The 24,267-nt window shown below is 36.5% G+C and overlaps 4 protein-coding genes across 6 annotated transcripts; 1 reads left to right on the forward strand and 3 right to left on the reverse strand.

The window, feature by feature from the left end:
• Positions 1–1,194: 1,194 nt before the first annotated feature.
• On the reverse strand, positions 1,195–2,376 carry LOC127788731 (uncharacterized). The gene is made up of 2 exons (XM_052317328.1): positions 1,795–2,376; positions 1,195–1,701 (listed from the first exon to the last, which is right to left on the reverse strand). The coding sequence occupies exons 1-2, from the start codon at positions 2,374–2,376 to the stop codon at positions 1,195–1,197; spliced, it is 1,089 nt and encodes a 362-aa protein (XP_052173288.1).
• A 1,578-nt stretch (positions 2,377–3,954) lies between these two features.
• Positions 3,955–6,925, forward strand: LOC127788015 (sodium transporter HKT1-like). The gene is made up of 3 exons (XM_052316134.1): positions 3,955–5,287; positions 5,957–6,187; positions 6,317–6,925. Exons 1-3 carry the CDS (start codon positions 3,963–3,965, stop codon positions 6,522–6,524), a joined length of 1,764 nt encoding a protein of 587 aa, XP_052172094.1. The 5' UTR covers positions 3,955–3,962; the 3' UTR covers positions 6,525–6,925.
• A 326-nt stretch (positions 6,926–7,251) lies between these two features.
• Positions 7,252–18,073, reverse strand: LOC127788016 (desiccation-related protein At2g46140). 3 transcript variants are annotated; one of them, XM_052316137.1, is made up of 3 exons: positions 17,017–17,192; positions 12,013–12,970; positions 7,252–7,462 (listed from the first exon to the last, which is right to left on the reverse strand). In XM_052316137.1, exons 2-3 carry the CDS (start codon positions 12,958–12,960, stop codon positions 7,457–7,459), a joined length of 954 nt encoding a protein of 317 aa, XP_052172097.1. In that variant the 5' UTR covers positions 12,961–12,970; positions 17,017–17,192; the 3' UTR covers positions 7,252–7,456. The 3 variants fall into 3 exon arrangements, with proteins under 3 accessions (XP_052172097.1, XP_052172096.1, XP_052172095.1); XM_052316136.1 differs by lacking the exons at positions 7,252–7,462; positions 17,017–17,192 and adding exons at positions 7,493–8,941; positions 17,931–18,073; XM_052316135.1 differs by lacking the exon at positions 7,252–7,462 and adding an exon at positions 7,498–8,941 and having other exon boundaries at positions 17,017–17,194.
• LOC127788014 (RAP domain-containing protein, chloroplastic) lies at positions 17,717–24,036 on the reverse strand. The gene is made up of 3 exons (XM_052316133.1): positions 21,563–24,036; positions 21,411–21,493; positions 17,717–18,370 (listed from the first exon to the last, which is right to left on the reverse strand). The coding sequence occupies exons 1-3, from the start codon at positions 23,535–23,537 to the stop codon at positions 18,281–18,283; spliced, it is 2,148 nt and encodes a 715-aa protein (XP_052172093.1). The 5' UTR covers positions 23,538–24,036; the 3' UTR covers positions 17,717–18,280.
• Positions 24,037–24,267: the final 231 nt, after the last annotated feature.

Below are 24,267 nucleotides of genomic sequence, written 5' to 3' on the forward strand. Positions count from 1 at the left end.
CGGTTATATAACTGATATCGGTTTTTTAATTATAAATTAAACTTATGTTCTTTGTTAGATCGGTTTCTTAAAATCGGTAGTGTTAGGACATGGATGTGTCAATTAATATAGATCGGATATTATTAATGCTGATTCCATATACATATCGGATATTATTAATGATAATATATCGGATTCCATATACATTGTGTCGGTTATCGATTGTCAGATTCCATATACATTGTTGTTTCATCGGTTTACATACATGGTAATAATAACCGATATGTCCGAACCGATATTGATCACCAAACAATTTCTTTTTAAATACTGCAATGATACATGTTCCATGGTTGTTACCATATTTGAATGTATATTTAAATATTTATTACAATATTGGTGGAAGAAGCAAATATATGGGTTCAATACAAGCATATGTGTCAGACGAGTCAGACATGATCCACTCTTGCACCTTTCCTGTTGCCTTCCTTTTTTTCATCCAGACTATTGGATTTGAGCAAGTTTGGCGATTGTGGCCAATTTGACCACAACGACCATATTTTACCCTCCTCTTCTCTTCACCAACTGAAGGAATTCGACATATCTTGCGTCTTTCATATGGGCATCTAGTTGCCGAAGGTAATAAATTAATAGATGCACTTTCATCTAGTACGATCAATCGACCCGACTACCCACCAGCATAATCAAATCGGTATAGGCACACAACAAAGCCTCTATTTGGTAGTATGCGAGCAACAAAGTGTATGGGTCAATATTTCGTGAATGTGCAGCAGCCAGGGCATGTCCACATGGCAATTTGTCGAAATCAAACACCCGACATGTGCAAGTTTTTGCCTTCAAGTCTACTATGCCACCGGAGTTACCATCTTTGACATTGAATCTATACATATCAATCGATTCTGACTATTAATATTGGGATAATACAAATCTTTTGGTTATTTCTCCTTCAGCCCAAGAGGTGAGATGTCCACCCATCTTACTAGCGTGACCCCGTCTCTCATAAAACCATTGTTGCAGCATATTCCTAATATACTCCATCAAACATTGAATAGGCAATTTACATGCATCCGCCAAAGCTGCATTGAGGCATTCTGCAATATTTGTTGTCATTATATCAAACCGCTTGCCATCCGAATAGGCACATGCCCAACGACTGAAGCCGACATCTCTAAGATAGGTCCCGGCAGCTGGATCATATCACTCGAGCTCGTTAAACAATTCATGAAATTCTGATTCTCGATAAGCCTTCGCTGCCTTGTAGAACAAAGCATACACATTTTCATGCTTGAATTTAGCCTTAACGTTCTGGCCAATGTGATATATACAATGTACGTGTAATGCATTAGGGAAAACCGTCAGTACCGCCTTACTGATGCTTTTATGCCTGTTAGACACAAATACCAAATCAGGTATCTCATGGCCAATTGTTGATCGCAATTTAGTGAAGAACCATTCCCATGAGGCATCATTCTCGAAATCTCCTACTCCCCATGCTATAGGATATACATTGTTGTTACCGTCTTTGTATGTGGCAACAAACAAACTACCAAGATATTTACCCTTCAGAAAGCAAGCGTCAACTGCAATTACAAGCCGCATTTGGCTACGAAATCTGGCAAGACATGCACCAATTTCCATAAACAGGTACTTGAATTTGCTCTCACTGTCACTCTCGATTTCAGCAATCGTCCCAGGGTTTTTCAACTTCAACATGTACAGATAAGATGGCAGCAACTGGAATGATTCCTCCGCACCCCCCCGGATCATGTCCAAAGCCTTTTCCCACGATCGTCATGCCTTTGAATAACTTATGTTGACCACAAATTCCTTGCGAACATCATTGATAATGTTCTTAGGCTTATGAATACGCTTCACATCCTCGTAATAGGGTTTTATATGAGAACCAACTACTCTGCTCTTCATTTGGCAATGACCAGACCGCATTATTGAAGATGAACATGAATGAGTATTTACATATTTTCTAACTACCCTACCAAAAGAAGTGCCAAGCGTTGTTGCCCTCAACCGCCATTGACACTGATCGTGCTTACACTTCATGTACAATACCTTCGTAGTTGACTTTACCACCTTATATTCATAATTCTTTCTCAATGCCAACAAACTCATCCTTCGATGCAATTCAGATTTTGAAGCAAAAATTTGGTTTAACTCAACTTCTGACACCTCAGACGATGTTCCCAAACTAACCCTTGATAATCTGAAAGATGGGAAAAAAGTAGGCTGCTCAGCACCATCACCAACTTGAACATCGATATGGACCAATTTTTCAACATCAATCCCATGGAAAAACATCATCACAATTAAAAACATCTTCAGCACCATGTCCAGCATCATCACAATTGACTTCTTCAAACCCATTCCCATCCATAGGATCATCACAATTAACATCGTCGTGTAAACCATCCATATTCATGTTCCTTGTGGTCTCGTTGTTCGACCATATTGGACTATCGCTGCCCAATCGTATCACCGAAAAATTACTGCATCCTTGATTCTCTACAACCTCTTCATTCGGTTGTGTACTCGGTTTTAATTTGTCCACAAAATCAACATATAATGAGCTTCTAGATTCTATCCGAGAGCATTCCACTATAAAGCACTCAACATCCATATCACTTTGAATCTCCATTGGTGGTGCCGATATATCTAGAGTCCTAAACTTATACTTCATCACAACCGACTTCTCAACAGGACTAAAATTAAACCTTCTATATACGGAACTTACCAATTGGTCGAATGTGAAGCCTAGATGCACACGTATTACACAACAATATTTATTGATCACGTACTTATATTCACCTCTATCAACATCCCACCGACCTCCATACATCATAGGTACAAATATAAGTATATGAGCTACCATTCTTGTAAATTATAAAAAATCATCAGTTGGATGTAAGTAAAAAAATTTATCGGTTATATCAGTTTCATAATATCGATCGTGCAAGGATATGTCGGTTATTATATATCGGTTTAAGTAAAATTACAATCGATACAACTATACCGATATAGTAGTTGTAATAGGAAGTATATCAGTTACTATGTATCGATTTACATAAAATTAAAATCGATACAATTATACCGATATATGATGTCGGTACATAAAATATTTTTGGGTATCGATATATAAACCGAACGGATATAAAACATTTTTGGGTATGCTTTTGGTTTGAACCTATGGTGAAATGCATAGCCTTCACTCAATCGAGCTTTAGAATGCAGAACCAAAGCGAGGTTCATTTGCATACCCATTACGTAGTCATTAAAAAAATTGCATCGAAGAGGGTAAAATACTCTGAAATTACCTGCAATGGCTTTGAAGGCGAAGACCGACGAAGAAGCAGCAACTCTAGATTCTTATAACAAAGGACGAGCGAGGGAGATGACGAAAAGGACGAGCGAGACAGATGTTCCGATTGGCGGGTGATTGGAGATGTGCGTGCAAGAGGAAGAAGACGAAGGGATCGTAGGCTAATTTAAGTCGGGAGCATTTTAGTCTATTCAACTCTCAAAAGTCCTAGTTTTGTTAAAAGAAAAAATTAAGAGTCCTATTTTTACAAAGTTCTTTTCCGGCAATCCTATTTTTGCAAATTTCCCAATAAATAAACCATGCATGAATCTCAACTTTGCTTGACAAATAATATTATATATGTACCATGAGTGTCCAAATTAATCCCTCGCACATTTGAGATATACCCTCCCCTTCGAAATTAACAACTAATTGGTCTTCTTTAATTATTATGGTAATTGTGTGGCCACAAGATTTATACTTTTTACACGTGAATTGTTTGGTGACAACCGCGCGTGTGTGTGTGTCTGTGTAAAATATAATATTTTGTTTCCCACAAAGCCAATTAGAAAAGACAAGTGCAGCCCCTTGGTGCCCTTTAAAACCACCACGGTAGAGTTCAAGAGTGGTCAAGCCATTCGTTCCATTTGCACTGATGGGAAGGATGGAGAAACCTGTTGTTCATCATTTTGTTGAGAAAACAAAGAATTTGTTCAATGCTTCATGGTCCAAATTACTGGCTTCCTTTCATCAACGGCGCACGAGTTTATCGTCCTTGTACCTTCGATTCCTAACCCTGCAGATAAACCCATTTTGGGTTCACCTTCATTACTTTCTTGCTATGTCTGCGGTAGGCTTTTCGGCTTTGAAAATCACAAAGACAAGAACTAACGTTACAGTTAGGCCCAAGAGCTTGGACTTGTTCTTTACCTCTGTGTCTGCAACCACAGTTTCAAGCATGTCAACAGTTGAAATGGAGGCTTTCTCCAATACCCAACTCGCTATTTTAACCATTTTGATGTTTGTGGGTGGGGAAGTTTTCACTTCCATGCTAGGACTTGGACTTCAATTAATGAGGTCCAAGTTCAAGCTCACTAAAAATAATATTACTACTACTACTACAGATTGTGAATCTCAGCGCTTGGAAAATTCTCTCAATCAAATAGAATTAGGTATGGTACCTAGCCTGCAGCCAGCAGCGCCCATCCAATCACAATCACAATTAGTAGTGGAGGGCAAAAATAATAATACTAGCTTGTTGGAGTACTCAGAACGAATCAAATCCTTGGATAGTGATAGTGGCAGTGGGCAGCATCTGCATTACAACTCCATCAAGTGTTTGAGCCGTGTAGTAGCATGTTATCTCCTAGTTGTTAACCTAGTTGGTTCTACTTTGATATTTAGCTATATGAAGCTGCTGGTTCCAAGTGCTGGGCAAGTGCTGAAGGAGAAAGGCCTTCGAACGCTGACTTTTTCAGTTTTCACTACTGTCTCTACGTTTACAAACTGTGGGTTTGTGCCCACAAATGAAAACATGATGGTCTTCAGAAACAATTCAGGCCTGCTTCTGCTTCTCATCCCTCAGGTCCTCCTTGGAAACACCTTGTACGCCCCGTCCCTGCGACTCCTCGTCTGGTTTCTAGAGAAAATCACAAAAAGGGAAGAGTATGGATATATCTTGAAAAATCATCGTCGACGTCGTCGTCGTCAAGTTTTGCCTTTGGGATATGGTCACTTGTTATCTAGGTCGCATTCTGTGTATCTAGCGGCCACTGTTTCTGGGCTCTTGCTTCTTCACTTGGCCTTGTTTTGCTCCATGGAGTGGACATCATCATCAGAAGCCATGGGTGGTCTCAATTCTTCTTACCAGAAATTGGTGGCATCCTTGTTTCAAGTTGTGAATTCAAGGCATGCTGGAGAATCTGTCGTTGACCTCTCCCTGGTAGCTCCTGCAAACTTGGTGTTGATCATCGTGATGATGTGAGTGCTGAGAGTCTCTTTAATATTTTATTATTCTCTTCAATAATTCCCATGCATATACGTGCATGTGTGTGTGCGTGTGCGCGCGTGTATAGAGCCAATTATTAATTAATTATGAGTTGTCCAACATATATATATATATATACATATATATTGAGACTGGTAAATTATTATAATTAAAAGTAAAAAAAAAAAACTCCCTCCCTCTCTAATTAATCAGTAGTATCTGATTATGTATTAATTAGCTAGGAATAGGATACCTTTGATAGACTTCATTTTTTTTTTTTTCATTTATTTACTTTGGTTAGTATTAATCTCTCTCCTTTACAAAATGGAAACATCATAGTAGGTAAGAGGAAATACATGGTTGAAATTACAGTAATAAATTTTTTTGGCAGATTAATAATTCATCAAAAAGGCATTTTACAGTTTATTAGATGGAAATATAGAAGCTGGCAACCGATCAACAAGAACAAAAGAACTTGTCCAATCTAATCTAAAGAAAACGTAATTGATCGTAATTGCAATTAAAAATAAAATACTTTATGAATATATATATATATGTTCACAGTAATTTCATGTATATAATGATTATTGCCGATACATATAGATTATTAATTTCATTTAATCGTTGATAAATTAAAGTTGCAACATATTGTGTTGCTGCAGGTACCTGCCCCCGTACACTAGGTTTTTTCTAGCTGATGATGATGATGATGATACTGTAAAGACTTGGAAAAAGAGCACCAAAAAAGGAAAGAAGTTTGTGGATTATATACTATTCTCACAACTCTCTTATTTAGTGATCTTTGTCGCTCTCATTTGTATCACCGAGAGGGAAAAAATGAAGGACGACCCACTCAATTTCAACATTATAAATATCGCCTTTGAAGTCATTAGGTAAAACTAGTTTACATACATACATACATATATATATTAAATTTATAGAAAAACATGCATTTTTTGAGTGGGCCTAGCTACCTGGCTAGCTAATTAATTGATGATGATGATTTAAGTTGATATTTGCAGTGCATATGGGAACGTGGGGTTCTCAACCGGCTATAGCTGCCAACGAAGATTGAAGTTTGATGATGATGATAAGCTGTGTAAAGATGCATGGTATGGATTTGTCGGAAGGTGGAGCAACAATGGCAAACTCATCCTCATCCTCGTTATGTTCTTTGGAAGGCTTAAGAGCTTGGAAAAGGGAGGTGGCAAAGCTTGGAAACTAAACTAACCACCTACTAGTGTGTGCGTGCGTGCGCGCGTGTAGTTTTTGGATTTTTGGGCTCTGTTTTCTCCTTCAGTTGCATTAGGCTTGTGACAGGATGTGTGTGAGTGTGTGTGTGTGTGTGTGTGTGTAGGGGAAGTCCCCAACTCAACCACCTTTACTTTATTTGATGCTGTTGACGAATTACACAACCCAGTATTATTGTCAAGAGAAGAATCTGTGTGTGTGTGTGTGTGTGTATGTGTGTGTGTGTGAGAGAGAGAGAGAGAGAGAGCCAATTGTTCATAATACCTTGGTATTGATTGTTCACTTTTGTCAATACCTATATTTAGGTCCCTAATAATGCCTACTAAAACCCCTTGAGATAGCTCAAGTGATCAACAGCATAGAATCCAAATGTTGAGTATGCTAAGATTATATATTCGAATCTTGAACAATTTAGTAGGTACCGCTTTACTACATGAAGAGCCACATACACAAGTCTTTGACCTAATCTTACGCAGTCCAGCTTGATTGCCTAGTTTGGCTCGGTGCTCGTAGGTTATAGGAGAGAAAGTGACGGTCTCTACTAAAAACTATACTGAGACTTCTCCGATTCCTACATTATAAAAATATTAAAAAAAAATGCCAAGGCTAAAACTAAAGAAGATAAATGTTCAAGCCTTCTGGACTTCTAGTCAAACCAGAGGGGCTTGCAAGCAACTAAAAAGATCGAAGCATCAAGACCCAAGGATTAGCATGAAACCAACAGTAGCAGGTTTGATTTTGATCATCACAGTATTTTTACCACATCGTAAGTACTATGGATGCAGAAACAAGTACATAATATTACACAAAATATACGCATAGGCATCATACTACTAACTTATGCTCCAAATAATAATATCATCTCAAGTTGGTTTCCAAGCTCCCTTGCTAACTTATTCTTGGGGACTTCTCTAATCCTGCATCAAGAAAGCATAGACATAATAAACTCACATATTCCAGTAGATTCAAAGGGAGAACCTTATTGCAGCACGAAATAAATACTAACAAAGAATTGTGGCAAGTCTCAAGATACAGCAAAGGTGGATTCCAGTCTGCTGTTTTAGAAGTTGCTCAATTTAGGATTTTAGTTCTCATCGTTTGGGAGCCAAAGGCTGAAATATTCTTGAGATTCCATTCTAACGACTTCAAAGATAAAGCAAACAATCAACGGATTTCAACAGGATTTCTATTCTCTTTATATGAGGCAAGAAATTTTAGGCTTGGTAATACACCTAAGTGACTCACTAGAAAAGGCAATCAACAGAGCTTGCACAGAATTCTTTGCTGGTTGACAGCTACTCTATGCAGGTGATCAATTACTTTGCATCAAGTGTTCACTGAGAGCTGAAGAGAAAAAGGTGTAGATCCTATATTGGTTGATCACATGAGTTTCCATTCTTTCCAAAAGTGATTTGGAGTCTTGGCCACAATCGAGCAATATTGATCTGAATCTTAGTCCTTGGAAGCATCTTAAATTGCTGAAGCTCCATTTTCTAGACATCACTGAATATTGATGGTCACTGCTAGAAGAACTAACTCAAAATATCAAAGCATCAAGACCCAATGATTGAGCATCCACAAGATAAGTATCCTAGGGTAGTAATAAGTTTCTTCTTATACTTGTTTCTCATTCATAGTGAGGTTGCTTGATTGGATAAGGTCCTGTGACTTACTGTAATTTTTTCTCACAAAGATTTTCCATGTAAAAAGTGTTGTGTGCACTATTTGTTTAGTTGGTGTGAATGTTTTACCTTCAAATAAGTGACTTCCTTAGTGGTAATCCAAACTAAATCTTGTGACTTGCTCAATCTCAATCTTCCGAAATTGAATTAGGTCCAGATACACCTAAATACATCATTACGGTTTGTATAGCAAAATTGCAATGACAGAGATACACAGCCACAGGATACACAGTAAGCATGGGACTTTAAGAAAAAGAGATGGGACCAAAGTAAAATTCGCTGCACAAGTCAAACAAATTTGTAATCACAAACACAATCATAACTCATTACTGGTATCATTGAAGAGTTACAATGAGGTGGCAAAGGAGTCGAAACATTTTGAATGTTTTTCACAGAACTGTACATGTTGATGCAATAAAAAGATCAAACAAACTCCAGAGTCAGGTAAATGATTGGACATGGGAAGAAGTTTGTATAGAGGTTGAAGAATCAAAACCCAATGATCGTGTGTCCATAAAATGACACACATGAGAAGTGTTGGGTGTCTCTTTTTACTTTTGCCCTATTTACATTGTTGGTATAGTAGTCAAAACTTCAACTAAGTGAATCAATCTCAGTAGCTCTGTGATCACTTAGTGCCAAACCAAACTAAGTCTTTTGTCTTTACACAGCCTCTATCTCACTTCTCGAAAACTGGATTGGATCCAGGTACACCTAAAAAATCATTACAGTTTGTGTTACAAACTTACGACAGATACAAGGTACCCATGGTCAAGAACGCCACTTTTTGAAAAAAAAAAAAGGGGGGGGGGGGGGGGGGGAATTCTATGCACTAGTCAAACAAATAAACTTAAGAAGGAAAAGGAAAGAAAAGCTCAAGCATGATTCTATAATCAGAAATACACTAGCATAACTACTATCATTTAAAAGCTATCATGAGGTGGCAAAGGAGACGATCTCCAGTTGGCAAGTTATTCATAAAATTGTATTATCTATCCATGTAATGCAATAAAAAAGATCAAATAAACTCAACATATCAGGGAAATTATTGGATGTCAGAAAATATTTTATATACCAATAGATGCGTCAAATCCAAAGGACCATGCATCCATACAACTACCAGGTAAGGTAGTAAAATGTTTCTTCTTATACTTGCTTCTCCTTCATGGCGAAGTTGCTTGATGGGACAAATGTCCACTGGTTCCTCCCACAATGGTTTCCCATGCAAAAATTGTTCTCTTCTTACTTTCTACACTTCTTGTTTTGTTGGTATCTTCAATTAAGTGAACCAATCTCTCTAAAATTTGTGTCAACTTAGTGGCAATACAAACTAAATCTTTCCCACTTTATACTATCTTGACCTCACTTTTTCAAAAGTGAATTAGATCTAGATAACACCTAAATACATCATTAAGGTTTGTATAGCAAAATTGCATTGATAGAATAAAAGGTAACCATGGTAAGCATGCCACTTTGTACAGAAGATGTGGGCAGAGTTAAATTCTTTGCACAAATCAAACAAAGAAATTTACAGAAGAAGACGAAAGCTCAAGCACAAATATATGATCACAAATACAGAACCATAACTAGTATCATTTAAGAGTTATCATGAGATGGCAAAGGAGTCAAAATGTATCACTGAAAAGTTTTTCATAAAACTGCATTATCAATCCATGTGATGCAATAAAGAGGTCAACTAAACTCAGCATGTCAGGTAAATGATTTGAACGATATACACATACTGCCCCATGCTTGAACGATATACACAAATTTTTACCTGCAATACTGGCAATAACATGTTATTCCTAAAACACATCAATTTGTAATATCTATTACTAGCCAAATCTTTGAAGCATCAAAGTGAGCACTCAACTTGAATTTTTTATTATTAGGGGATAGTGACAAATTTTATGCAACTAAAAGGAGCACCTATTATAAAGCATGCAATATAAAAAGCTACAGAAATTTAGGCTCCGTTCACTTCCAGAAAACATTTTCTAGTTTTCAACTTCAATTTTATAACTAAAGACAGTCCTAACATGTTATGTTTCAAAAAGCCACAGCACTCATTTTCAGGAAATTTACAAAACATCAAAAAGGATGTTTTCTAATTCATGGTTTAAAGTTGAAAAAAAAAAACCAAGTTTTTTATTTTCTAATGAGAGATTCAATTATTCAATATAAAATTGGAGTTGGAGAACCGAAAATGTTTTCTACAATTGAGCAGGCCGTTAATGTTCTTTTTCCCAAAACTTCCAGCAGGAAAGCCCTAAAATGATAGGTCATATCATTCTCTATACCAGAGAAATCTTCAAAACAACATGACCTTTTATGGCTATGGCATAACTACTGAAAGATAATACTTCATAATGTCTTTATTTTATTTTAAGATAATTAACCAGCAAGGAAGCAACCAAATATTTTTATTTCAACATCTTCTTTTCACAATGTGTTGCGTTTTCATGTTGCACGGGTTGGTTTCATGATATCAACCATGTGATGGAGGACAACCATATCAATTATCTTCATTCAACGCCATCTTGTGAGACTTTTCCATTTGAAGATGGTGTTGGAACTTTATCTCATCATTCCCTTGCTAGAGGGATGCATCAAGGACATCTGACATAAAAATTTGCCACATCTTGCATGGATTTCTACTGGCAACATGACTTTTAGAAGTCAATTAAAATTATGAATGTTGTTCTGCCAACTCTTAGTTACGATAAGGTGCAGTTGATGATGATCCTCTTTTCACAGTATAATCTGAAAAGGCAAATAAAACTAAGGATTTTATTACATACTATCAATTTTTTTAGCAGTTTGCTAAGCATTTATCACCTGTTTGGGGGAAAAAATTCCCTTCCACCAATCAAAACATCTCACATAAAGTTGATCATATGAGTACATATGCAAGACTTTTATAATTCTATAACAACAACAACAACATATCAAGACTTTATCCCACTATGTAGAATCGGCTAAATGAATTATAGCTTGCCAGTTATTTCTATCTATAGCCTTATCTTTTGCAAGGCCTTTATTACTCATATCATATCTAAGTATCTCCCATTAAGTTTTTCTTGGTCATTCTCTGTCTCTTTTGTTAGATATTTGTTCCATTCTAATTAAAAAAAAATTAATACTTTTTGTCTTTAAGTTGCTTGGTTTCCCAAATTTACCAGATTGGTTGGTTTAATTTACATAGCATTGGTATCTACAATTCATGTAGCTAACCCCACTTGGTGAGATTAAGGCTTGGGATTGTTGTTGTTGTTGTGTACATTTCAAAATCGTGGTATGCATTATATTGGCCTTACAAAAGATATAGCCATAAATAGAGATGATTGGCAAGCTAGAATCCATGGAGACAACCCCATTTAGCAAGATTAAGGCTTGATAATTTCATAATGATGCCTATCTTGCATATATACATGTGATGTCCAGTTCCTGAAATTTTCAGGAACTAATCTGAAAATGCAAGCAAAAGCAAGGGGTTTTATTACTGACCATTAATTTTTTAGCATGTGGCTAAGCATTCATTTAAATAATCCACTGGGAGGTAAAATTCCCTCATTGAAATAATCTATTGGCTAAGCATTCATTAATTTTTTTTATCTATTTTCTGAATCCAAAATTGTTTTTTTCTTTTTAATACGATGCAGTATTCACCAAACCAATCCATAATTCAATTATAAGAATGAACAATTGTTAAAAATCCAAGAACATCAGTAGGACTCAGTTAAAAGCTAAAGAGACAAACTCAATTAAAAGCTCTATCAACATACCTCATCGTCATCATCCTCACCGTCCTCTTTATTCTTCTTAAGGCGGGTTGTGCCACCCTCCTTGCTAATGGGTAGCTTCATTGCTCCGAATGGTGTGTCCACATTGATGTGTCCTTTCATGGTGTAACCAGTGCCTTTTCCTCTGATCATGTCCCAAAGAGCTGAGCCAAACTCTTTTGGCCTGAAGGTGATGGGAATATCAATGTAACTAATACCATTTTTGTCAATCTTAGTGGATTCTGATAGTTCTGCACCTCCAATGCTGACATCAGTAAGCCAGACCTCATAGTCTAGTGAATTGAGGGCCAAATCAAAGTCATTCTTGTTTTCCAATTTCAAATGAAGAACAGCAATAGTTTCTTCAAAAGAAAATCTCTCAAAACGTATTTTTTCCAGATCAATATCAGGCTTATAAGGTATGGGAATCTCTCCTGTTTTCTCAAGTGGAAGGGTCAACCTTCCAAAGATTGGTACATCAACTACGAGGTCAACCTTGACCTTGTAAGGAATTATACTTCCAGGCTTTATATCATGATATGTATTTTTTATGTCATCAAATACCAAAGTAACTGGTATCTTGACAGTTTCAGAACCATGAGCATGGATTGTCCCAGCATCAGGAATCAAGCCAGATACCAGCTTCCTTCCATCGCTCTCAATTAAGTAGTTTATGTCAATGAGAGGAATTGGAATCGGATTTGGATTTTTCACAAGAACATCAACAACTATCTCAGCCTTCTCAAGATTAATAGAAGGAATGTGAATCCCTGTAACATCAGCAGTTGGCTTGCCAAATCCAATGGTCTCCTCTATCTTCTCACCAATGTCATGAATGAAATCCTTTACTTTGTCAATAAATCCACCATCCCCTTCATCTTTGTCATGGTCTTTTTGTTCTTTGTCTTTGGCATCCCTTTCAACTATCTCTGGTTTATCAGATGATGCCATAGTCCAATAACTACATTGCAAAAATAAAAGAATTATGCTGTGGAATAATATTATAAAATAGATTAAATAACACATAGAAGGAGAGAACTATAATTTAGGAACATACATTTGAATTCGCATCATTTCTACATTCTTTGAGCTTGAAGACATGATATAAAATTTACTTTTAGTTGTGTGGACAAATTAAGCGAAAGTCAATTGTTACTAGAATCAAAATCACTACCAGTTGTTACAATTAGTCAATACATTGTCATCTGGAAACATATAAGCATACACCTCACCACACATCATTTCCACTTCAACATGCTTGGCAATATCATAAAATATTTCTCATAAATCATGTAGCAAAATTAAGCTTAAGTCAACTGCTGGCAGAACAGGGAAAATAGATACCGGGTCCCTCTTAATGGTTACAAAAGCTATGGTATAAGATCTACTTCAACATTTGATCTCCATGATTAGTGCTCTTATTTAACATTGACAAGTTTCATGACCCTCGGAGTCCTCTGAGCAAGAAACCAAGTTACTGACAACTCATTGATGCTCATGAGGCTAAAGAGAAGCAGTTTTATCATGCTGGACAGTTGATATAAATATCACAAAAGTAGAGCTATGTGAAGCAGAAGTATTTTAGGCACAAGAATATCAAGAACACAAATGAGTATTACCAAATTACAAACTATCATCAAGGTAAACACAAGGCTCTTTAGGTTTGAGGTGTTCTATATAAAGGTCTGACTCACAGTTTTAGAACCACCTTTTTGTAGTAGGGCTCACCACAATTTGATTCTTGTGTTTATAATTGTATCCTAGAAAGTGCAATACATTTGTTGTCATTATTACATTAATATTCCATGCCAAATTTTCTTCCAATCATTTATTTAAACACATTAAATCCACCTGCGGAAACAACCTTGATAGCAATGACAAGATTGCTTTTTTGTGACTGGAAAGTCATGGGTTCAAGTTGTAGAAACAACCTCTTTGTAAGGCAAGAGAAAGACTATGTTCAAAAACAACCTTTCCATGACCCTCGCAAAGTGGGATGCCTCATCCATTAGGTATATCCTTTTGTATTAAATCCACTTGTCTGGACTGAGGGATCCCCTCAATATTTCTGGTGTTTAAGGTATTACTAATTATCACAACTCACAAGTGGTACCAAGTCTGGATGAGTGAGAAAGGTTGCATTAGCTAGCTGATAGCTAACATAAAAATTATTGGATTTCTTTAACATTGATCTTAGGCAAAATAAGCTTTCATTGGGGGTGTAAACCTTCTTAGCAGCATGCTTTACTGCCCAAATGCAGTGAAAAATAGGATAAAGTTGTTGCATCAGTGTTCAGAATTGCAAAACTCCACACAGATGACTACAAATCAAGAAGTTAGTTTAGCACCAGTGGCTCAAGATTAGATCATGGAACATTATAACCTTGATAAACAATCTATGGAGGGTGGATGTGACAATTAGGAGAAGTATCAATATCATTTGCCTTTAATTGACAAGATGGTTAGTAAACAATGACAAAAACAATTGCAAATTTTAATCCCGCTAGGTGGGGTTGAATACTTTAATTTTAGTTTCCCAATGATCACTATCAGTGGCTATGTTGTCATATGTCTTGTAAGGCCATTATATCCTATTTATGTTGGATGACTTGGGATATAAATGTTAGGACTTCAAACGGAATGGAGTGGGAAATATTATAGATAAGAATCTAACATAATAACTAGTAGATGTGAGAAGATTGAAAGATAGGATTATTATTGTAGTTAAAGTTATTCTAAGAGAAGAGATTATAACATTATCAGTGCTTATGCAACAGGAATTAGATTTTTTTTTTTTTTTTTCTGATCATCTACCAAAAGCTAGATTGAGAGAAGAGATAAAGACAAACTTTTGTAAAATTTGACAGGTTGTTGCAAGGAATATCACAAAGAGAGAAGATCAATATATGAGGTGATTTAAGTAATCAAGATTTAAAACATGTATTATGACTTGTAGAGAAAATATTGAAATTTTTATATTTATAATTAGATTACATTGAGGATCAACACTAAGCCCTTATCTTTTGTTGTAATGACTAATGGAGGATGAACTCACTAAGTACATCCTAGAAGAGGTGCCTTGGTACATGTTACTTGTAGATGACATTGTCCTAGAGAATGAGAGAAAAGAAGGCATAAATATTAAACAGGAGGTATGGAGGGGCACCTTAGAGTTCAAAGACATCAAGTTGAGTAAGTCAAAAATCCCAAAAAAAAAAAAAAGTATGTTTTGTAAAAATAGAACTGTGTAAGTTAAAAAAAAAATATATATATATATAAGGTAAGTTTAGATATCTTGGATCAATTATTAAAACGATAAAGAGATTTTTGAGATGTTATTCACAGAATCAAGACATGTGGTTTAAATGGAGAATTGCTTTTTGTATGCAATTATAAAATCCTTTAGAACAAAAACAAAAGTTTTATCGAACTACTATAAGGACTAATTCTATTGTATGGCATGGAATATTAAGCATAAAGCACTAACATATGCAAAATGTATCCATAATTGAGATGAAGATGTTACAGTGGGCAGTCATACAAGAATAAACAAAATTAAAAATGAGATTATCTATTATAAAGTCAGAGTGGCATTTATTCACAATAAGATGCATGATATACAATTAAGATGATTAAATTATGTGACAAGAAAACCAAAAAGCATTCCTGTGATGAGAGTGGATGGCATCAAAGAAGTTTATAGGAAAAGAGGTAGAGAAAAATCAAGAAAAACTAAAATTAGAAACTTTTGGGCATGACATGAGATATATTAGTCTTATAAAAAATACAGTCATGGATGGAGATGATTGGCACGTTACAATCTATGCCGACTAAACCTTGTGAGATAAAAGCTTATTGTCGTGTGGTATTGTTGTAATAAGTTGAACGCATTTAAGTTTGATTTTATTCCTGAACAATTTGAATTTAATATGTATTGCTTGCACTTTCTTCTGTCTTCATTGGCAGGCCACTTTATGTACCTTTATTGCACTTTTTTCAATTTTACCTAGTTTATGATGATGTTAAAAGCCATGTGTTATTCGCTTCTGTAGACTGATCACCACAATCAAGGGGTCACATTAAGTTTTGGGGGCGATCAATTCCCATACTCAAGTTTGAAGGTACATAGGGTCCTCTAATTGATCAAATTTCATTCTCCAACCTGATGAAAGTATCACATATATCATTGATTATTACAAATTTGTTAAAGCCATTATTAATCCTAAAGATCCTCCACTAATCAGTGATTGGCTCTCATCAACTCATATGAGAGAAAGATGCAGCCCCCTCATGCTTTGCACGTAAGACTACAGCACATTATCTTCGTCCCTTTCCCTTCTCTTGTCAACTTTCTTATTCTGTTTCAAATTCTAACAGACACCAGTTCTACAAGTGGCATTGCATTTTCACCAATCAACGAAATTAATTACCTAACAAAGCAGAAACATGTAAAGATTTGTATGCCAAAGAGCAAGGAGAGCAGATCAATACTGTTGTAGATCTGGGTTCCAACGTGCGCAGTAAATGTGTGCACAACGCGGACGCACGTAAAATAAAGAAAGAGAATTCAGATCGAAGACGACGGGATCTAGATGAGCAACTATTACAAGAGAATTGGCTGATGGTCAAACGTAAGGAGTCGGAATCGGACGGTCGGACTCTAATCTGTTAACCATCTGATCCGAAACCCTCATAGACACTTGCTTGAATGGTCAGAAACCGCCGGGGCGGGGGGTGTAAATTATAATCACAACAGTATTTGCAGGCGCAACACAACAGCAAGAGAAGCGGGGAAAATGGCAGAAAATAGGTGGGGGATCTGGTTGACGAAGAACTCAAAGGTTCGCTAAATTGGAGGGTGGGTAGTGATTGGTTGGAGCAGATCAGATGTGGGAGACAGATTCAAATCAGGCACCATAGCATCATCCGCTACATGAGAAGAACATATTATAAAGCATTTCTAAAGGGAAAAAAAAAAAAAAAAAGGAGGGGGGATTTGACTTTTACCTCAAGTGAAGGACGGAAGGACTCGAACAAAATCCAAGTTGGGATCAGCTCTGATGAAAGCAGCAGCAATGGAGAGCGAGGGAGCTCAAAGGGAAGAAGGCAACACGCAGAGACACAGAGAGGGCAGTATCTATCAGTGTCAAATGGTTAAGAGGACAAGCAAAGCGGCCACAGAGACATGTGGCAACTCTATATGTAGAACCGGTCTTCTTATGAAGAAAAATCAAGAATAGCCTTTATTTTTAATATTACTAAGGCTAAATTATTAAATTATGTCTCTATTTTTTTCCTTTTAAATTTTTTATTTAAACATTTCACCTTTCACAATAGAGTATATACATTCTATTTAATACAAATATGTGAAGAAATTATTTAAAAATAAATATTTAAATTAGATAATTATAATAAAAAATCAATAATTATTTTTAAGTTTAAAAAATACAAATCGCTTCCAGGCTCCAGATTGTACATCCATAATCAAATCTGAAAATAATTAAAGTTTTAAAAAATATACAACAGGGGATGAATGGTCAAAAAAATTGAGCAATATTCAATATTTTCTTTGATAGGCAAATGCAACAATAGCGGCCATATTAAGTGAGGGTTTTGAACTTTCGAACTCAATAAAATCAACCTCGACAATATCTCTTTCTCCCTCTGGTACCTATCTGCCTAATAAATAAAGCATTGTACATTATAATGAATAAGAAAAGATGACATGAATACCAAAGATCGCGCAAGAACGATTATCTCAAGAAAAGATGATATACAGAAAGCGATTGCCACACATATAAACACCAATTCTGAAAACCTTAAAAAGGCATAATAAAGCAGAATAAGTCCAAGGGGGAGGGGAGCGAAGGGGGCTTTAAATCAGACTAGTTTAGTGACTGCACAATTTAGTTCTTTCCCACCTGCATTCTTCATTCTACATTCCACATTCTTCATTAATTTAGATATTTTGCTCTCTGCTCGTTAATTTTGTTTTGTGTTTCTTCATTCTTCCCCTCTTTGCTCCTCCCCCACAGTTCCTCTCCCTTTCTTGCAATATAAAAAGTCATATTCCGATGGACGGCGTATGCTGTGTCTGTCTGTCTCTGATTATAATTGCAGCAAATAACAGCGGCGGAAGACCGCAGAGCAGAGCAGGTGACACTGAAGACACGGCTCAAACCGTACGCATGTATGTATGTATGAAGGAAACAGCACGGCAAAAGCAAAGCTTGATATTTTACAAATGCTGGCCGCTAGCTCATCCATACTTTCACCTCCCATCCCCTTCTCCAATATGATGATCTTTCAGAATTTCCCTAAGGTACTTGAGCTGTGCACACTCACCTTGAAGTTTCTCCCACTGCATCAACAATCAGAACCGAAAAACCAAATTATGTCTATGACTTTCACCAAGAAAACCAAATTTAAGGACTCAACTTCTTATTCTCATTTTTCACCTCGTCAAACCCTGTTCCCATCTCCAAAATTAAATAAATGGTTTACGAATTGTGTAGCAATGTTGAGCACTCAGTCAGGACTAATGTGTGAATAGAGGGATGAAAGACCGAAAATAATAATAATAATAATAAGGAGGGCGAGGGGCAAAGGAGGTATTAACTAGTGATGGAACAAGGTAATGCAGTCCCACATATGGTAAAGGAGGTATTACTTGCAGTTATAGCTATGCAGTATTTGGTGTGTAAAAATGTAAATGAGGTATTGCTTGGTACCAAATAGCAAATGACCAAACAGCCTATTTGCCCTACAATTATATTTCCATATATAAATAAGTATACATTCATATTGGGTAATTATATTAAAATAACAAAAAGAAAAAAAGCTCCAGCCAATGTGGTTGGAGCTTACGGACCCCATTGCAGGGTTTCCAGCTAAAAGAGAGAGAGAGAGAAAGAGAAGACGCAACTTAAGGAGCAGGAAAACAAAGAAGAAGATCTGGGAAAAGAAAATTCTGGCTAAAGTTTTGATAATGCTTCGCCTATATAACCATTAATAAAAATTAACACACAATACTGCAATATTACACCTCTGCTCATGCACAAAATCTCCATAGACCAATATCAGACCAAATTACACAACAAATTAAGCCCACTAACAAAAAATTAACCCGACTATTACTAGAAATACTTATCATCTCAAATCAAGCACAGAACCAAACAAACAAGAAGATATATATATTTATGTATATATATATATATGTAAGTTTATGAACTAGGTATTATTTTTTTCTGATTAATTTAGGTTAATACTGTTGCTTCTCTGATACAAAATCACTGGCTAAAGCAATTTCAAAGCTTCCAGATCTGGAAGCTTCAACCCTGGAAGCTCCCATGGTGGCGATTTGGTCTTCCTGCGTTAAGAGGACTTAATGCGGATCCTTGATGTAATCCAATTGTAATTAGAAAAAAACTTAGTATCTCATTCACATGTTCATACTTGTGTTTTTGCTTCATAATGCATGCCTTTAATAACATTATAGAGGTTCTATGCACTTGCAAGTAAAAAAGAGAGAAGATTTTAGATGAAGGCTCACCTTCAAGGGATGTCACTTGGTAATCTTGGTTTTGTTTTGATGATAAACCTTGATGTAATGGTAAGGTTGCTCTTTCTACTGTATCTTGGAGTTATAAGTCCAAGTAAGAAAATAACAACTTTGATCGTAAGAAAAAAACTTCTTCGATCGTTGTGTTGTTTCTTTTTTGAAGCAAAATATACAAAGGGAAATTTAACAATAAAAAAAAAAAGGCTTGGCTAGTAACACCAAATCCAGTGTTTGCTTATATAAAAGAATAAATGCAGGCAAAATGGAACAACTTTATTCTCAAAAACCCTCCATAACACTTTTCCAATTTTGTCATAAGTTTTTGTTTATCTCTATACTTTTCAATTAGACGACTCAGCAAGTGTATAGCTAACTTCTACAGTTGACCTACCAAGCATGAAACCAAATTAGTTTCCAGACATCTTAGTTTCTCTTCTTAATCTTTGCTAAATCACTATCTCACAATTCATAGTGTGGCTCATTAGCTTGATGCCTCTATAATTTTTGAAACATCAGACATCTCCCTTATTCTTGTAAATAGGCAATAAAGTGCTCCTCCTACTCCCTTATTCTTGTAAATAGGCAATAAAGTGCTCCTCCTACACTCGTTTAATATCCTTTTTTTATTTCAAGGATCACACTGAAGCCTCTCTCCCATGCATATCCATACATCAACCAGGATATTATCTAGTCCAAGTCTTTCATCCCTGAAAGAAATAATTCTTACCCTCCACGCTAGAAGTGCTATATTTCTTTGTTCACCATATCATAGTGGCAGATCAATAATATTTACAACTATAGTTATATGTTCTTCTGATTTTTTTTTTTTTTGCTCTTTACCTATAAAAACCAATCTCATGGAAAGTTGCTCTTAGTTCCCAATTTGTGCTAGAATATATCCTAAATATCATCTCAAATGTAATGCATCTAAAAGTGATATTTCACTTTCTTAGAAGTTTTGGGCAAAGAAAATATTTCATACCTTAGCATCAAATTTTCAATCTTTCAGGGTCTTGCCAAAAGTCTTTTTTATCCTCAAAATAAATTCTTCTTACTCTCTGCACTAGAATTGCTACATTTGTTCGTTCACCACATCATTGCAACTATCAACAATAGTTGCAACTTAGTAAAATGTTTTTTTTTTTTATTTGTTTTCTCTTTTTCCTGTAAGACAAATCTCGTGTAACCTGCCCTTAGTTATCAATTTGAACTAGAATACATCCCAAATATGATCTCAAATGTGATGCATCCAAAAATGGTATTTGATCTGGTTAAAAAGTTTTGGACAAGGAAAGGATGAAATGCTTTAGTGAATATACACAAATGCATGTAGTTTGTTGAGAGTAAAAATGATAATACAAAAGATGAAGTTGACATTCTATCTAATAGCTTAAGCTTTTAGATGAGATGGTAGTTAACGATTCAACATAGATCAATAGGCATACTTACACTTCCTCACCTCCTTCCAGGAAAAGCAAAAAGAATAAAAGACAAATAGAGACAGAATAATTTTAGTCCACACTTGACAGCACACACAACACAATAAATATGTACATACACATGTTATCCTAAGTGAAAAAAGAATTAAGTTACACATCCAAACTTTTGAATAAATTTACAATCATTTGTTTAAGTGTCCATCAGATACATCAAAAGCACATTTTCATTGTGGATGCACTATCCTTGTCAATAAATGCCTACTTCCAAATGCAATATACCCTTTTGTTAGATATTTTATTTTGTTATTCCAACTTAACAGAGAAATTAAGATTCTATTTTCTTACAAAAAATTACATGTAAATCTAACTAGTAATGCGAAGATGTTAAATGTGGAACTTACCTCTTGATGAGAGACAGATGCTATCTTCCAACCACGAGCAGCCATGTAGCGACGTTTCAGCATGGTATTCCCTAAAGGGACCCCTGTAGAGAAGCTCAACATGATTAGGCATTACAAATGTTTAATGAACATAGGATACAAGAAATACCTACCAGAATTCCTTGAGAAATGAGTTGGTCCATCAATCTCCAAAGCAACTTTTTGATCAACCAAGACAGCATCTAAAGTGTACCCATCCACAGCATATTCCCTAACCCAATCGAGGCCAGTCGAAAGAAGAAGACGAGCAACCTCATTCTGAAACGAGGAGGTCACTGTCTGATTAAACCTCTTTGTTTTCCCAGCACGAGCAATTTTCTCCTTTAGATCACTCCTTAAAGTTAATTGAAGATGCGGGTATTCAAGCTTTAAACACTGGTTCACAAGATGAACCTGAGAAGCAAACATTACGTCCTCCCTATACTGCTCCGATATTCTTTCCTCCTCAAAATGGGTAAGAGTTGTCCACACGTAGGAAAAGAAGATGCGATCCAGTTGGGCAAAAACAGCATAAGACCAAGCTATATTTCCAAGCTGATTTCTATTGAAATTGAGCCCACGCAAACCTAAGACTTTGTCTGAATCAGGGAGTACGTGTCTCTCTATGTCTCTTTCTTTGCCATAATCTGTCTTTTCTTCATCTGAGCAGCACCTGAACTTGTCAGCATCCTTAAAAGCATCATCAAGAGATTCCATCAAAGAGTCTGCAGGTGCATGTAACAAAGCAAAAGCCCACAATACCTGAGCCAGCTCTTGCTCCTGGAAAGTTTGGATTATGCTTGAAGCCCTTTTGGATAGTTCAGAAAATAGATCTAGGGCTGAGTGTCGCATTGAAGCAAAAGAGCCAGCCAAGTTAGCAACATTCTGTGAATTGAACTCATGAACTCTGGTCAAGGCCACCTCTGCCACTCTATCCATTTCGGACAAGTAAAGAAGCTCACCTCCTATCTTGGCCAATGCCCAAGAGATATTCGCAATACCTTGAGGTGAGCATTCTGGCAGGGCAGTCATTGCAACAGCTACAAGAATAGACATCTCTCTCTGACGGGCAAAAGCCAATCTATGAGTCTTTGGCATTGACACTTTCTCCATGTTTTTAGCTATTCGATGGAGTGCAGTGGCAATGTTCAAAGGAGAAAGAGGTGAAGGGTTCAAGCCTTTGGCAGTGGCCATGATTGCCTCGGCACTAACTTCCAATACTTCTTCAGCAGTCTGTGCATCAACAATTGCCCTGTTCAAGTTAATTTCTTTCCTGCGATCAGAGGGTCCAGATAATTGAGAAAGTCTTTGAACAAATGTTTCCATGTTTTTCTGCTTATTATCTTCAAACATCCCACCTGCAATCATACTCACGGTCCTCCTCAAGTGACTGCTACTATCCGAAGGATTCCCATTTTGTAGTTCAAAATCTTCCTCCAAACTGGATTCAAAATCCAAATCCTCATCAGCTACTATGTCTTGCTTATTGTTCGCTGCCAGTTTCTTCTTGTTTTTGTTCCTATTCTTGCTCCTCTTTCTCTTGTTATCCGCAGTAACCAAATTCTCCATGGAATCAGCCAAGCCCCTTGCTTGAATAGACTTGAGGGCAATCTTCCTAGCCTTGACGCACCAGTCCATGTTATCACTGCCTTGGAGAAGTTTTGGACTTTGTTGTTGTCGTCGTTGTAGGAGTTTTTTCCGCTTTTTAGGTGGTAAAAAATCCGAGGGATCAAGCAGACCGGTGAACTCTGATTGCCAATCTTCTCCGTATCTAATTTGTCTCTGTTGATAATTGTTACTAATATCACTAGTGTCACCGTCATCATAATCATCAAGATTTTCTAGGCCAGGAGAATTATCATCAGTGGATGTAGGTATAGCTGAACAGTAACTTCTGAGAGGGAAATTCATAATGGAAGTCTGACGGGAGAACACAGTCATTGTAGTTGTAGTAATAGCAGTAGCAGGATTTGGATTTCTCATGAGTGGAAGGTGGGGGCGGTGTTGGTTAACAAGTGGTGGTGCAGGTGTTGGCCTTCTAGTCCTCCCAGGAAAACAAGTCAACAAGCGCGGCAAGGATGTAGAACAAGTACCCAATAATCCTTCCATTTTCGCTGTGAAGAATATGTGTGTGTGTGTATATAAATATATATGTGGGCGGCGGCGGCAATCGCTAGAGCAAAAATGTACTCTTGCTAAGGAAATAATCACGCATGATCAACAAAAAAAAAACATGTAGTGCATGGGGAAGCGTAAGCGTTGCAATTCAAATGGCCAAGTGAAATGGAACTCAAGAAAAACGACAACGAAATTATTTGAGATATTTCTGTTTCTTCCGGAGAGGAACTCACACCTTTTCCAGGCGAAACCCCTCCTCCTCCTCCTCCTCCTCCTCCTCTTTCTTCTTGTTATTGTTCAAATTCAGATACCCCAAAATCTGAATCAAGCACGAGGGAAGAATCACAAGAAGAAGATGACGATGATGAAAATGGAATGGGGGATTGCGTCCGAGTGTGAAGCACCTTCCCTCACCTCACATGGGATTGGGGGATTTGGGGATTGGGTTACGAACGTGCCTTCTCCAGATAAGAGGGCTATAATGGGAATGGGTTGGCAGTCTTGAGTAGACGTTTTGGAGTAAAATTTCCACATACTTTAAACCCATTTTTCTTTCTTTAAAAGAGTATTGACATTTTGGTTCAATTGTCGGTAAATTGTCTCCTTAAACTTAAATTATATTTGTATATCTCATTTGATTGATTGTGGTCTTTTATTTAAACATTTTATATCATTTGTTTTAGTTAAATTATTAGTGTTTGTCTTTTTATTTAAATTTAAT

The sequence above is a fragment of the Diospyros lotus genome, chromosome 13 (assembly GCF_014633365.1).
Source record: "Diospyros lotus cultivar Yz01 chromosome 13, ASM1463336v1, whole genome shotgun sequence".
Classification (NCBI taxonomy): Eukaryota; Viridiplantae; Streptophyta; class Magnoliopsida; order Ericales; family Ebenaceae; genus Diospyros; species Diospyros lotus.